General features: G+C 44.9%; 1 protein-coding gene and 1 long non-coding RNA gene across 2 annotated transcripts in view; one reads left to right on the forward strand and one right to left on the reverse strand.

The window, feature by feature from the left end:
* Positions 1–121: 121 nt before the first annotated feature.
* Positions 122–2178, reverse strand: LOC107320776 (uncharacterized). Its single transcript, XR_014934041.1, has 4 exons — positions 2056–2178; positions 1281–1442; positions 579–691; positions 122–308 (listed from the first exon to the last, which is right to left on the reverse strand). It is a non-coding gene; the product is annotated as an uncharacterized LOC107320776 (long non-coding RNA).
* Positions 2179–2501: 323 nt separating this feature from the next.
* The window catches only part of LMTK2 (lemur tyrosine kinase 2), a 36203-nt gene continuing 22442 nt past the window's right edge, over positions 2502–16262 (forward strand). Inside the window, exons 1-5 of the mRNA XM_015876634.3 lie at positions 2502–2816; positions 12304–12428; positions 13333–13477; positions 14690–14763; positions 15216–15334. Coding sequence (XP_015732120.2) covers positions 2690–2816; positions 12304–12428; positions 13333–13477; positions 14690–14763; positions 15216–15334 — 590 coding nt within the window. The 5' untranslated portion in view covers positions 2502–2689. The remainder of the gene's footprint in view (positions 2817–12303; positions 12429–13332; positions 13478–14689; positions 14764–15215; positions 15335–16262) is intronic.

Raw genomic sequence — 16262 nt, forward strand, 5'->3', positions numbered from 1 at the left:
ACAGTTTCTCATTCTATTCTGTACTCCTTTGCTGCATCTGGAACAAAATTTAGCAGAGCACACAACTTAGAGTTTGCTTAAAGTAAATAGGAAAGAACAAGTAGAAGACGACGACAAGCAATTTCCAGTATGGCTATATGTCTTTATGTTAAGATCTCTTCATGTTCCACCTGGCTGAAGGCAAAGCAGGCACTGCCATTCCTCATCAGGGCCATGGAACAGCGGGTGTTCCCAGTCAGCAGAATGGAACCATGGCTGCAGTTCCCAGGACGTCAGTGGCAGATGCAAATTTGGTTCTGAAATATTTCCTAAAAAGAATGCAGCTCTGTGGATTATGACAGGAGCTGCTGGGCATCATTTAACACATTTGGAAACTCGTTTATACACAATTTTCTTCCAGAGGTTCAGAATAAATACATCTGGCTGTATTTCTCAGGACGCTGTCACTCCGTATATACAAAGTGAAGCGTTTGTGGGAAGAAGCTGGGGAGTTCAGCTCTGCCCATTTGAGAGTGACAGGTACAGAACCAGGGGAAAATATTTGACTGAAATAAGCAAATTACTCATTGTTTTTAAACCTGCTTTTCCTTGGGAGCTGTATAAAATCATTTTGTGTACTGTGGTATTGGAGCAGCAGTGGACAGAGGAGGATGCCTTCGGTTCCATAGGAACACTACTTGGTCTCTTCTACCTGAAAGTAGAGGTTTAAATCAGTGTCATTTGTTTTTCCTCTGTCTATCGGGCAGAAGAGCACATTGCTGTTAGGTATAAGAGAGCAGTGACACCAAAGGTCATCATGTAATGCATGATGGAAACGTCTCAGTGTTGGCGTATGAGGAAACCAACCTCCAGGCTTACAGCACAGACCTGCAGTAAAGGCTGCGTTCTGTTCTCAGCCGTGTGGCCGGTGCTTGGCTCTGCCTCTTAGTAAGGATGTTGTGAATCTTTGGGGCTTTATTCACAGCTTTGCTGAAGACCTCTGACACACCCTGGCAACTTGCTCAGTCTGCTAGACAGAATTCCTTCTGCACCAATAACAGTAGCAAAAATATTGAAGAAAATCGACTGAGAATAAAACCATCAACATCCTTTAGTTGATCCAATTATCTCCGTCTAAAAAAAGGTTTTAACACCTCCCACACAGAACAGCAGCTCCAGTAATTTGGCAGTGCTAACAGCGCATAATCAAGAGACATGAGACTGTGCTGTGTAATACATCCCATCTTGTGTACAGGAAGAGTTTTGTTTTATTTAAGTAAATATATTTTCTGTATGAGTACCTCTTGCATTCCTTGGCAGCGGGTTGCTCATCCCTTTAGTCTCCCAGAGTTGCTACAAACGTTAAGCTGCAGACAGGGGAATGGTAACAGGCTGTGGAGATCAGGCGCTGTGTGGCTGTTTGGGATGCTCACGGGGTGTTTGGAGATAGGCAGTACTTGTGACTAGGGCAGAACAAGGAATTGAAGGGCTGGTTATAACCATTCTTATTCTGCCGGTGACTAATTCACAGCTCACCTTAGTGTCCCGTCATTACAGCATAGTGCTCTGACGAGTCCTTTAATGACACGGTGCCGTAACTCCCCAGATAGTATCACAACATGTTGTTATCAGTAAGTTACATCAAAGGCTTAGCATTCAATTAGGACAGGGCGGGCTCTGAAATGAGGCAGTCTGCCGTGTTTAGAGTGCACTGAATTGTTCTGGCTGTTGAAATGAGAACACCCCTGCATTGCAAACCTGCTGACAGGCTGCAAACGAAGCTTTAAGCTTCAGGTCTGCAGCTGCTGTGAACCTCGGGGTGATTTTCTTGTGGAATTCGCATGAAGTCAGTGTCAGATCTCAGAAGTGTCTGAGCTGAGCTGTGCCCACAGCACACGGCGCTATTTGCACTGCGGTATGAGCTGTTTGTACCTCAACAGCAGCGATGCGCAGTGCCCGGCTTGGCGGCTGCTCTGGAAGGTGACGGGCCGCAGCAAGGCGTGCTGCTCAGCCGCTGTCACAAAGTACCTCGAGCATTAGCAGGAGCAGAATAAACAACGGAACATTGTCTCCCACCTTATTATCCAGTTAAAATATTTCTGGTGGAAGAAAAGCTGATTCAGACACGTCAGATGTGAGCCGTTGGTAGCGCAGTTACCCCAGGCCGCACAGCCCGACCCGCTGTCCCGTCGGTCCCGCGCGCGGGTTCAGGCGGGCTCCTCCCGTAGCCCCGCCCCCATGCCCACGGTGCCGGCTGATTGGTTCCGAGCTCCTTCACTCCAGGGGAAGCCCCGCCCCCTCCGCGCGGGTCGTGTGTGCTGATTGGCAGACGCGCCGCTCCGTTCTCGCGCCGCAGCCTGCGCTGGGCCCAGCTCGCCCCGTGCGGTGCGATTGGCGGATCTGGCCGTCAATCTCGGATCCGCCCGGTCCCGACCGGCGGTCCCGCCCCCCGAACACGGGACGCGTTTCGATTGGCGCAGCGGGCTGTCGGTCAGCAGAGCGCCCGCCCCTCTCGGTCAGGTAGCCCGGAAGATGGCGGCGGCGGCGGCGGCGGCGGCCGGAGGGGCCGTGTGAGCGGAGCGGGGACGCCTATGCCGCGTGGGCCGCGCCGCGCAGGCGGGGAGCAGCGGCTGCAGCAGGAGCTCCGCGGAGACGCTGAGAGCCTCGAGCCCCTCATTGGGCGCCGAGCCGCGGCCCGGCGGCGGAGGACATGAGGCGGCGCGGGGGGCTCGTCCCGGCGGGCGGGCGGCGGGGGGGCGGCCCGGCCGGGCTGGCCGTGCTGCTGTCGCTGCTCCTGGGGAGCGGCCGGGCGGCTCCGCTTCCGCTGGCGGCAGCAGGTGAGACACGGGGGGCGGCGCGGGGGCTGCGGGGCGCGGCTGAGGCAGCGCTGTCCTGCCCCGCTACGAGCGGACGCGGCTCCCGAGACCCCGCGTTGCGCTCGTGCCGCGCTGCGACCTGTTGTGCAGCGGCCGCCCGTGTGAGCCGCGCTGATCGCGCCGTGCTTCCCCCGCTCCGATCGATGCGGTGCTCCCGCCGGGGCCGCGGCTCCTGGGGGCGGGCGGCGCTTCCCTCGACGGGAATGCGGTCCCGGCTGCTCGGCCCCGCGTTAGGTAACCGGGCGGCCTTCGAGCCCTTGTCTTCCTGTTTATCTCAAGGCACGCACGGGCGGTGCGTTCTCCCATTCTCACGAATCACTGCGGGGAGGTTTATTTGCTCTGATAGGTAGCAGTCGCCTCAATCATTCACTCATTTTTTTGTGCTTTATTGATACTTCTGAACGTAAAATTGAATTGGGACTGAATTCCGTTGGGCTCGACACAGATATGCGCTGGGGTTGAGTTGTGTCGGTGTAGCTTGGAGCAGCTGGACGGGGCAGGGCAGCAGTGCGAGGGGAGCTGTGAAGCTCAGCGCTTTGGCTGCTGTTCCACAGAAAGTATCAGGGCTGGATGTGGATCCCACCCTTGTTTTGGTTTTGGACCTACATTCTTGCCATTTGTTTCCTTCCCAAGGCAATTTCCATTGTTGATGAGTTATTCCTTCTGTCCGCCTGCCTCGAGGCTGCTCCTTCTAAAAGAAAGTTCTGGGAGAAATGAAGGCCCTGAGGAGCCCTGGGTCACACTTGTATTTTCTTGGAGGCTAAATTCTAGCTTTCTCATTTATGAAATATGTGAGAAATTTCCCAATGATGCTGCCTTGTTGTCAGGCCATGAGGGAGGGCACAGCAGTTCTGGGCAGCAGGCTTTTCCTTCTTGGTGTCTGTTCTTGTCCTGAAGTGTTGTTGGTTTTTCTGTTTGAAGGCAGTGTCAGTGCAGGCACTGAGTGTTCTCAGAGTAACCCATGAAATGAGGATTGCTCTGCTATCAAGACTGCACCACGTATCCTCCAAAGCTCAGAGATGAGGATGTAGCTTCTCTGATGCTGTCACAGACCTGTTGCAGTGGGAAGTCACACTAAGCAAATCGCACTTTTGAAGCAGCCTCTGCTATATTGTCACTTTTTCCCTCCTGTGTCCCATGGAAGTCGCTTTGATTTCCTGTGTTGGGACTGGCAGTCGTTGATGACTTTCAGAATAAATAACAGACCCCGCTCTGAACCTTTGCAGCCCTCTCAGCTCACCAACACTCACAACCTCCTGCTTAAGAGTTGTAACGTTAGGAATAATTTCATGGACATTTCATAAACTAGTGATGGGTTTTGGAGTTAATTCATGATCCCCCAGTTGGGCACCTACCAGGATGGGCTGCTTCTCTGATGGTGGAGAAGTATTTTGATGTGCCCAGCCTCGAGTGCTGTGCTGGAAAGATGGTGCTCAGCAGAAAAAGGAGGAAAGGAGATGTTGTGGGAGGTGTTTGTAGTGACCACTGTGGAACAGCTCCTGGAATGTGCCCATGATGAAGAGATTTCTCTTTTGGAGGCAGTTGGGGAGCAGGAAGTGGCAATGGATGGCAGATTCTGGCAAGGCTGGCTTGGATTCCTTGTTCAGAAACGTTCCGTTTTGTGGATCTACTGTGGAATTGCAGCAGTTGGTGTCTAGGGAATCGTCGTGTTCCAAGTGTCTTCATCATGATGCAGCTTGTACTTTTAGGTACGTCTTCACGGTGTTTGCAGATGAAGGTGTGCCCTGATGGCGTGTTCTATATTTGTCTCCCATGTTTGAGGCTGCATTTATGAAGTTGCTAGGAAAAAAATAAAAAGGAAATGGTAGAGGAAGGTTTTTGTCGTTGCCCTGATATGGTTCATAGCAATTACTGTAGAAAATAGGAAAAACAAGATGTTGAAGATGCTACTAGCTAGAAACAGACTGACTTAATTTGTTCAGTCAGTGGGAAAGGGAAGGTACTGGGATGTGCTGTGACTGTTGTGAGTACCAGAGTTCACCTGCTGGAGCTGCAGACAGGTCTAACTGAGACCTGCCTCTGTGGGGCCGCTCGGCCTGACCTGCTCCAGCTTGGAGCAGCTGGTAGAATGAAGTATTCAGCTGTTCTGAGCCTGTGGAGCATTAGGTGCTCTACCTGAGTGCATCAGGCCAAGATGATCGTCCTTTATAGCATAGTGTAGCTGATGTATTTCTATGTGAGAAATGCTCTTTAGCAGTAATTTTTGTGGACAAACATACTGCATCATAATCTGACACTTCTGCTTTGCTGTGCTAAAGCTTTACATTCTAATTCAGACTCTCTCTCTCATTTTGACTTGGATTTTCATACTTGACCTTAATTCAGCTGCCTCTCCAGAAAGCTGGGAATCAGAATCAAGCGTATGTGTTAGCATCAGAGGAAGCACTGCTGTCATCTCTGCTGTATGAAGTCCTTGCAAATGCAAAGGAATGGGGGCTCAAAACTATTCTTATTTTCCTGTAGAACTTGAATAGGTGGCAGCATTTTTCACAGGTTTGTTTGGTTTTACATTTGTGATGATTGCAGTCCTCAGCTGGATGGAGGCAGCAGGGCTGGTGCTTCCCTGCTTTGTGCTGAGAGCATCACAGCTGGGGCTGCCCTGCAGAACTGAATGTCCAAGCAGTGAATCCTTACTGAAGACCCAGGAAAGGACACCTGGAAATCAACGTGTGGTATCCAGAGCCTTCTGTATGGTTGTCCAGCTCTAACTAGTGTAGTCAAATGACTGGAGACAAGGACTTTGGGATCGTTACTTTGTAATTAAAAAGATGAGTTTGGGAAAATTGTTGCTTTTGAGCTGCTTTGGCTCCATGTTTACCAGGTGTTCTGTCTGACCAAAGCCCGCTTGTGTTTGTAGCCTGTGGTTTGGTGCTGCATGCAGTGTGTGTGACTGCCATGCATGCAGACAGATGCAAATTTCTAAGCATATACAAAGTAGAGTCAGATCACTTGCTTGTACAAGGGGTTTTAATGACGATGCAGTTTTCTTGGGAGTGGTCTGTTCATCTCGCCTTTCTTCTTGCTTTCAAGAATTAAACGTGAGTACTTATCCCTTCATCTCGTGTTCTAACTTCTGATCCAGGTACCTACTAATTGTACAGCTAGAGCTGCTTTTTTTATTTTGTTTCTCCCTGTGACTTTGTGACTCTGGAAGGAGAAGCCAGTCCTGACACTGGGCCTGCAGGAATGTTCCATGTGAAGCTTTGTTCTCAGACTGGCTCTGCTTTCTCTACCTGTTGGCTGGGTCTGTGACTGGCTGCAGCTAACGCAGTCCGCACAGACAGCAGCCCCTTCCCCAGGTTGTTTCTCTCATCCTGAGTGCTTGGCTATATTTAATAATTCCTCAGGTATGGCTGCAGCACATTAAGGTGGCACTGACCAGAAGCGGACTAGAAGTGTCCTAGCAGTGTTAGGCATCATGTCGGAAGGGCTGTCTTACTGCAGGTTCTGTTTGTTTGAAAAAGCAGTTTGTGTTGTGAAGTCCAGTCCAGCGTTCTGTCTGCAAAGCACCAAAGGCGAGGCTGTATTTTAGGAGGCTGCTGAACAACAGTCAGGAACATTTGGATAGCGGTCATTTTGTGGACGTGTGCCGTAGGCTGGTTACTGTCACTGTACATGCATGGCTTAGAACAGAGGCCGCCAACATCTCTGATCTAATCCTCACTCTCTATTTCTGCAGTAGATGTACAGTGCATGAGCTATATGCCTAGCTATGTAGCATGCATATCTAGTGTCTGGAGCTTGATATGGTGCTGGATACATTTTGCAATAACTTGTGTTGTTGTGTTTTTGTTGTACTGCAGTTATAAAAGATGCATTTTTATAGTTGGAGGTGTTGAAAGCGTGTCATGATAGTTGTTGCAGCCTGTGTAGTTTAAGCATAAGATGTGGTAAGGTGTTGGGCCTGACACTGCTTGGACAACGTGGTGGGGAGAAGCGAGCTGCTTCAGGGAGCTGTATGCTGAGTGCTTCTTGGTGCGTTTTCCAGTGCTGCTCTTAGGGAAGTTTCCTTAGTGGTTCTGCTGTGATTAAGCAGCAATGTGAAGTGTTTCAGGGCTACTTTTGTACCCTGAGATTTCTCTGTTGTGAGAGTGGTAGGAAAGTTGAGCAGCAGACTTTCAGGTATTGGCTTTCAGCAGAGCAGATCCTGTTCTTAAAGTCAGACATTTATCACATGGGCAGTCCTTTTTCCTAGAGATTCTTTACATGTGAATGGGAATGAGAAATAGGGGTGAACGGGCTCTTGAGGCAAAATGCTGCTGCTTGCCTTCTTTCCCATATACCTTTTCCAAGTCTGACTTGAGGGCTGCAAGATCAGGATTCCAACAAATACCACCAATGAAGGTTGCATGCATGAATTCCTTTTGCATGAATTAAAAGTGATTTGTCTCATCAAAAACAATGTCTTACTTTGTGTACCTATCAAGTGGTGGGAGGAAGAGATGCTGATATTTTGGTTTCCATGCTGCAGGTACTTGTGATGGTTTGAGATACCACCAGAGGTAATTCCTCTTGCTTTAAATGATTGTGGTTTGCTTTGTTATGGAAAAAGAAACCCAACAGCTCTTGTGCTTCTCAATTGGAGGGAAGGTATAGCACTGAGATTGTACTGCGCTGGGCAGGAATTAACTGTAAAAACCAACATCTAGCAGCAGTAGTTTAAATATAGATGTATACATGTATCTATATATGTATGTATACATTTAAGAAGCACGTATTACCTTTGTGGTATAATTAATTACCCAGAAACATTACCATGAAACCATAGCATGTGTTAGGATTGAACTTACCCATTTTTTACCTTCAGATCTTGCTTTCTGCAGGTTGGAAACTTTGACACTGCTACTTCAAACCAGTCTTGTTCTCTGAACACTTGACATTCCAGCCCTGACTTAATCCTTATTAAAATGGAGCAGTCTGTTGTTCTGTGGGCAATTCTTTGACACTGGTCAGGAGGCTTGTGGGTCAGTGGATTAAGGACAGTGGTGTAAAGCTGGACCTGAGCTGATGGTTTTACAGGTTGATGCCTGATGGGCAGAGCTCAGGTGGGCCAGAAGTGCTCAGGAGGTGGAGTTTGGAGCTGTGTTGTTTGGAGGATGCTGTATTTTATGGGAATTTAGCATTACTGCAGGTGTTTGTGCCTTGAGATGTGTAACTGCTGCCAGTCTTGACTTCACAGTGAACATAAGCAGCTGTAGAAGCTCCCTTGAAGCACAATGAGGAATTTGGGATAGAACAGTTAGAAGAAACACTGGTTTAGGTGGTAAGAGAGCTTCTAGTATTGGGAATGGGAGGATTGAGACTGTGTGCCAAGAATTGCTGATAGTTACGCATCCAGTTTTGAGGTGAAGCAGCTGACATTTCTTGAATGTATGCATAGGACACAGTGACGTCAGGGTTACGTGTTCACAGAACACCTGTAGCTGTGAAACTGCTTCCGTTTGTGAGGCTTTAGGAGGGAGGACAAAGGTTTGGTTTTGTCCTGGGAAAAGGTCAGTAGGAAATTGCCATTTGTTGTCTTTGTTGTGTCTGGTGATGAGCTGATATAGAGGAGAGATGGTGATTTTTCCAAAGAAATGTCCATGCACATGTCCTGCTCTTTCATCCTGCCCACGTCTCCCGTGGAGGACTTAATGTAGGATGAAAATGGGGATTGTCGTGGCCAAGTTCAGGTGAGGGGGTTGAGCTGTTTCTGTCTAGAAGGATTCAGTAAATAACTGAAGAACTTATGGGTGGGTTTTTTTCACTACTGCAGAAGTTTTTGTCCTCTTATTTTTGTCGAAGTGTGAGACTGATTGAGGCCAGGGAAGGAAGGGGTTCAGGTTTAGGCAGGAATTTCTTACTGACAAGCTACTAATTGTTGCCTCTTGTATTCAGAAAGACAAAGCAGGAGCATGCATGCCAGTACCTGGGGCAGTGTCCTGTGAGGCTGGTACAAGCTCTTTTTCTTGGGACTGTGGCTATTGGGATTTTCTGTAGTTATAAGGAAGAAGGGAAAAGAAAATCAGGTGATAAAGTGCTTTTGTCTGAAGAGAATCTGTCATATCCATAGCAAAGGTTACTTCTGGTAGGTATGCAGACTTTGTCTTATCTGAATCAAAGGTAATAATAACATGCTGAGAGGGGGAGGCTTTTGAAATAATTCCCTTCAGGTAGCAGAATTCTCCACGTTTTGTTCAGCGTAGTTTTTCTTGCTTTCTAACTTTTGGCTTTTACTTGAATGGCAACACGTAAAATCGGGAAGCTGTGATGTTCATGTGTAAACTAGGAGCCTGCCTGATGCTCTGCAAGAGGTTTTGCAAATACCACTTCTTGGCAGTTTGCTCAGTGATGCAACCATTGGAATTAATTCAGACATTTTCAAGCAGTTTTAGGTTTCCTGAAGGTGCTGGCATTGTGCTGAGGAGATTGAGTCAATGAAAGCCATCTGAGTCTTGGGAGTTCCTTCCTTCCTGCTGCACTGGTAATGGCCATTCAAATCAAATGGCTGGTTGGATTAAGGAGTCCTATGTAGTGCCTCCTCTCCTAAATTCACCTTGTTACCTTTCAAAAAACAGTCTGAAATGTAAGTCACAATCCTTTAAAACTTGTAAGTTCGTCTGCTCTTGTGTTTCAGTTGAAGATCAGTGGTGATTTGATGCATTTCTGATCCATCTTGAATCTGTTGTAGTGTGGCATCGCACAGCTAAATGCTGTACAAGTGTCTACTGAAACGTCAAAATGGTGCTGTTCTTTGGCTCGGGCAGTTAAATGGAGCAGAGTAGAAAAAGTTGGGATGAGTGGAATGCAAGGACTGATGGAATTAGCAAGTGAAGATTTTTTGGTGAAGTAAAGAAGTTGTAATGCATGCTGAGCACTTACACTGTCATCCTGACTGGGTTACACAATGGGTAGATATAGGGTTGTTTGCAGCAGGCTTTCCTTTTAGTCGATCTCCACCTGTAGGCCTTCCTAGGCCCAGTTGTACCAGTTGTCCCATACTGGCTTTGTGCAGCAGCCCTGCAGATGTCACAGAGCAAATGTAGGAGAGACCCTTAGTGAAAAAAGATAGCAGCCTGAATCTGACTTGGAAAGCGTTATCCGCTCCTACCCAGCCCTGTACAAGTTAATAGGTGGCACAGAAGAAAATGACAGCATTATTTAGAAAAGGGCACCTGCTTGTAGTATAACACTGGTGTAGTGTTTTTGTATTTTAAGTCTGGTTACATTAATATCTGTGAATTGCACAAATGCGGTCTGATTTAACAGATGCTGTGGAAGTAGCAGGGGAGCAGAGGTGGGTTTGGGCTCTGCTCTGACTTGAAGTAACATCGTGGCTCCTGATGGTGTAATCTGGAGCTGTTGAAGAGATGGTGTCAGTGACTGCTGTCATCTGGATTAGCACAGAGCTGCCATTGCCATGGCTGCTCCTGAAAGAAGAGCCTCTTCCTCCTGCAGCGGGACTGTTGTCGCATAGCAACTACTGTGCTGAAAGCTTAAAATCAGATGCTGCCTTGAAGTTGGCTGTGCCCTAATGATGTAGGGTGTGCTCTGCCTTTCTCTTGGCACTGAGTGTCTTTTGTCAGTGTGCTCTGTAATATTTGTCAATTTTTCATGTATGCTTATTTGTTTCTCCCCCATGCTTAGAAATGTGCACTGTTGTACTGTTGCTTCTTTTTTTTTTTTTTTTTTTTTTTTTTAAATTTAAAGCCCAATTTTGTGAAGATTTAAGACCTTAATTGATGAATCCCATTGAAGCAAATCTGGGAGAGGCCAAACGTGTACTCGGTGACTTTTGATAACTGCTAAGGGAAGAGGGGTAGGGCCGCTGTCCTTGCTGCGGGCAGGCAGTGCTGCTGCTCCTGTCCTGCTCCTGTGGGCTGGCACTGCTGAGTCCGGGCCTGTTGTACCTGGGGGAGGGGCTGGGGCTGCGGGCAGGCTGCAGAACTGGACAGAGAATGAATTAAAGCAGGTGAGAAAACAACTTAGTTGCTGTTTGGTAGATAAGTTTGCTGTCTTAGGAAGAATGGTGACTGAAGGTATCCAGAATCCTGAGCTGTACGTGTTGCTTTGAGAGGTGCTATGTATTAAAGCATTTTTCCACCCTTTGAAACATGCTGGTCAGCACTGAGGTGTGTTCTCATGCCTATGCTGGATCCTGAGGACGCCAGCATCATTTACCACTGCTGCTGTTTTGGTGTGTTCATCTACTTGCACACATACAGGGTTTTACTTCAGATCATTCAGCTCCATGTCAAACACTGTTGCCTATGCTTAACCAGTGACTCCCATCATTGAATATGTATTTATGCAAGATATTAAAATAGCTTCACTTATAAAAACTAACTCACTTCAATTATAGGTTGTCATCATTTCATATGTAATTTTACATTAATCTTTGTAAAAAGTGCAAATTAAAAAATACCACTTCTTAATGACTATAAGAGTGACTTCAAAGCTTATCCAAATAGAGATGGGTTCTGTAATTCTTGGTAAGTAGCACTGAGTTGGGTGAGTCATAAGATGCTGTTCTGTTAGTGTTGCAGAAACTTGCCCATGATAATTAGCATTTTTCTTATATTAAAGCATTTTTTTAGACATTGTTTATGAACGTTTTCCTGCATTCTTGGAAGCTTGGGTGCCTTCCATCTTAACCAACTGTCTTAATCAAAGATGAACTTGGTGGTTTTTCTTTACTTCATTACCTTTTCCAGCTGACTGCTGTTCACCTTTTCTTGGGGGTTGCTGAAGTTCTGCAAGTTTAGGAAGTACGCTTAATCCCAGGACATGAAAAGAGATGGTCATGTTCTGGGGAGAAGGGTCACTTGTGTAGAACATGGACCTCAGGCTCAATAAATGTGCAGTTTCCTTTACAGAAGGAACTGCAACTGAAATATTCAGGAGTACATCTGAATTTGAGATGGAAACAAATCACTTATAGAATGGTGAGAAATGCAAGTGGAGAGTGCAGTTGTTTAGATCCATTTTGCTTTTGAGATAGCAACTTGTGGTTGTCATGCATTTGTTGAAAGATACAGCAGTGCCTTGTAGCAGTGCTTTATATGTCCATATGTGGCGCATGTGAGGATTCCTTCTGGTTACCTTCACTCCTTAGGGAGGTGTTGTGGCTCACAGGAACCATCCCCAGAGGACTGGATTCCTTCTATCCATGTGTGGTCACCTCTATGAGTTTATCAAACAGAGTCCCGACTTTGGGGCTGCTGCAGTTCATCACAGCCCAGTGCTGCTCTGTGTGCAGGACAGGCAGCTCCAGCTGTGTGCGTGGCTGGTGGAGCACAGGAGGGGTTGGCCCCTTCCCTTTGCTATTATGTTAATATTTCCACAGAGTTAAATTTTGAAACCCACTGGGGGTAGGTAAGATATCTGGGAGGGACACCTTCTGACCCTAATTGTATTTCTATAATACTACATATCTGCTTGTTTCTAGGACAAGGAGCAGCAGCTGAAGTTTCCTCATCTTTTGCCATTCTGTCTGTCTGTGCACTGGTAGTACTGGTGGTACTGCTTGCAAACTGCGTCTCCTGCTGCAAAGACCCAGAGATAGATTTCAAGGTAAGACTTCAAATTGGAAACGTGCATGCAAGTGATATTGGGAACTGCATTCTGGTATTTCTGCATCACTGTCCGTGTTCTCTTATAAAGTATCCAGCAGCTGTTTGTCTGCACACTGGAGAGTTATGCTGTGACTGTGTAAGTACTTGGTCTGTGCTGCAGTCAGCATCTTGGGCTTGTCAAAGTCATTGCTTTCTGTTAGGACCAATAGTGAGAGTAGTCTTGAGGCAGTTTTACCGTAAAGAACCCTTTCTGGGGTTGTTTTTGTTTTCTTTTAATTTGCTTTTAGTCTGCTGATAGGATTTAAGATATTCCTCTCAGGTAATATTGAAGACGCATATCCTGTAAACTTATTGAATTTATTAGCAGAGAGCATTTTCTTCTACAACATCAGTTATTGGTGTTCATAAATCAGAGGGTGGCTCTTTTTCTAGAAATATATCTTATATATATTCGTAATTAAATATATATATATTTCTTTTTGCATGTGTGTATGTATTTACATATATATGTAAAAAGTAAATAGGGAGAGGCTCTGAAAAACTGAGGTTATTTTTGGTAAAGAAATGTAAACATGAAGTGTTGTCTTTAAGTCAGTAATAAATTGACAGAAAAAAGAAAACTTTATCACTCAGTAACGACACGAGCCTCCTTGGCACTGTGTATTCAGATGTAGTGTAATTCCTTTCAACATTGGTGATTTACAGTTTTTCAGGTGTTTAGGTTTCTTTTCATGTTATCAGGTTATTGCCCTTAAAAACAAAGCCCTTTGTATTAGTTTGTTTTAACATGCAGCTGGTTATTTGATTGTAGTCCGGTTTGTGGATTCAGATTGGAAGCCAGAAGAAATGTAAAGCTAATTTTAAGGCAAATATTAGCTTCATTACTGAGATTTTTATTTCAGGAATTTGAAGATAACTTTGATGATGAAATAGATTTCACGCCCCCAGCAGAAGATACTCCGTCCGTTCAGTCTCCAGCAGAAGTTTTTACTCTTTCAGTTCCCAGTATTGCTTTACCAACTCCATCCCAGTTTCCATCTCATGCAGGTAAAATAAGTTTTACAATGAGAAGACAGAAGAAGGCAATTTATTCTCTGACCTGGTGTAGCTGATTATGCTTGACTTTCTGTTATACAGGTTTAACTGTTACAGATGTAAACTGAGTAAATTGGTGTAGGGTGCAGAATGAAGTCTCCTGGTGTTTCACCTTAGAGTGGGTGCTCTATAGGATGGCTGAACAGAATGAGTGCAACTTAAATCTGCTGAGACTCCTTCCTTTATGTATCATTTCATGGGTTTAAATTGCTCTGGGATATTACTAACTTCTGCTATGTAGTAGTTCTCTTCATGGCTGAGTTGTCATTGGATTTTATCCACCAGCCTTAAATGGAAGCAAGAGTAAATCTCTTACTTGACAGCAGTGCTGCTATCTGGGCTGTGTCACTTTCTTAGTGTCACTGGCAGCTTTTTGTGCTGTAAATGTGGTTTTGGTAAGAGGACGTTTTATTTTGCTTGCGTGAAAGAATTTTGGGAGTGTATTCCTTAAGACAATTTCTGTTTAAAAAAACAGGAAAAAGAAACTTTAAGTCTGTTTATTAGTATTTCTGGCTAATTAGCAGAGAGAGAAATACTGCTGAATCTCTTCTATAATAGAGTCTGCCATTGTTGCTGTCCATCTTCTGCCAGGATTTTTTTGTCTTGTTTGTCCTCTGCCTCTGTTCTTTATGTAAATTATTTTTAGTCAGAAAGTGTCCTCCTTCCAGGTGGTAGCTGTAAGTAGGGCAGTTGGGCTGAAATAAAAAGCAACCCATCCCATTCTCTTAAAATGATAACCATAACTTTAGCTGATAAAATGTAGAAGTAGTGAGCATTTTAGTTTTTATTCTGTTTCCATAGGGAACTTTTCTGTGTGGGTTTTTTGCTTTGCCCAACTAGAGTATATGACACTGGGATTGCAATTCAACCTCCTTACTGAACATGTTAAAAAAAAAAACAACATAGAGGTGTATGTATAGTAAGGAGGGTTGTCTTTGGGCAGTGGGTGTTCTGTAGTACAAGTGGTTTAGAAGATAAGTTTCACCCCAGCCTTATTGTCACAACATTACCTTCACTCTCGCCTGTGTCTGTTCTGTTGCTTTGGCAGAATGTGTGCGTACCATTGGGAATAAATAGTGTAGGATCTTGTATTGTTTCCTTCACTGATAGCTGGCAATCTGCGTGGTTTGGTGTGTCTAAGGTTTCTTCTGTTGTGTATGACAGATGGATCAAAGTCTCAAGTTGCACGTCAGAGTCTAAACTACATCCAGGAAATTGGAAATGGCTGGTTTGGAAAGGTGAGAAGTCTTCTAATATTGTTATAGTCCAAACCAACTAGACTTGTGCATTTCCTTCAAAGTAATAGCATAAGAAACCGAGGTTTACTTGCGCATACTTTTTAGCTGTGATTAATTATGCTTTAATTTACATGTAGTTTCTTACAAAGCCATTTGGTATCTCAAGATTTCACTTCCGTGGAATTCATGCATTCTGTTACTACCAGTGCTTTCCAGGAAAAAGTCTAAAGTAAATAAATGTTCCTTGCAAGAAGAGGTGTTTTCTGAAAATGGATGGGTAATCAGTTGTCAAGATTTATAAAGTATGGATATCTACATGCACTGACAAGCCAGAAAATCTTTATTGTGATGTGTTTATGGCTTTTGTTTCTTTTTGTAGAGAAACCCTTTTTTTTTTTTTTTTTTTTTTTTTTTTTCCTCTGATTAAAGGCACGGTGGTTATAATTTTTCAGGTTCTGCTTGGAGAAATCTATACTGGCACTAGTGTGGCACGAGTGATAGTGAAGGAGTTGAAGGCAAGTGCAGGTCTCAAGGAGCAGGAACAGTTTTTAAGAAGTGGAGAACCATACTAGTAAGTAATATTCTGTAACTTGGTTACCACAAGCCCTTCATACTACTGCTTATGAGGTAGAGGGTTTTTTTGAAAGTGTTATTTGTCTGCCCTTTCTTATAAATTGAATTCTATCTCTAAGATGTGAAATACAACTGATCCAAAATGAATAAGTTTTGAGTTTGCTTAGATAATGTGCTCTTTGCTTAAATGCTTGCTAGTTATTTGTTCATGACTGAAAAACATACTTGATTTAGTTTGTCAGATATTCTGCTGCAGCTGTTCAGAAAAATCCTGGTGTTGCAAACCAACCCTGTGTCTAAGAACTGAGCTTCTAAGAACTGAGCTTTAATCCTTGTGCTCGGATGTTTCTGTATTCAAAAAAATGAAATATGGCATAGTGCTGAAACTAATTCTGCTCCAAGAGCTTGCAGTGGGGCTTGTGCAGAAATAAAGCACTTAGAGTGGCATCAACACAGCTCAGAAATGATTAACCTGAATGGAAATGCTAACAAAGTAGTGTTGCTTGGTGTTCTCTTTCTCATGCATTATGGCTGGAAGATTTCTGTACTATTTGCTTCCTGAAATTGAGTCTTTACCTACTAGAGAAGAGTTTGATGCTTACTAGAGGGAAGGTAATTTCTTATGTTTTGAGAATAAGAACAGTCCTCTAAAGAGTACTATGAATGAGTAAATAGAGAAAGGGGTATCAGGCATACCTTAAGATGTGGCTTATCTTGCCTGAATGTGCTACAAGTGAGTGGTCATGGAGAGCATTCTACTCTCAGTTCTTTCTCTTGTCCTAGTTAGTTTGCATTTAGGCTTAAATTGTTGGCAGCTGTCAGAAGAAGAAATCTCATGCCTTCTGCTGCATTGGCACAAGTGCTTTTTATGAAAGCTAGAAGAAGAAACTGATCTATCTGGGAACCACCCTGGCTAACAAAAGGGT

This window comes from Coturnix japonica, chromosome 13 (genome assembly GCF_054131305.1).
Source record: "Coturnix japonica strain WE chromosome 13, WE-NBRP24, whole genome shotgun sequence".
In the NCBI taxonomy this organism is placed as follows: Eukaryota; Metazoa; Chordata; class Aves; order Galliformes; family Phasianidae; genus Coturnix; species Coturnix japonica.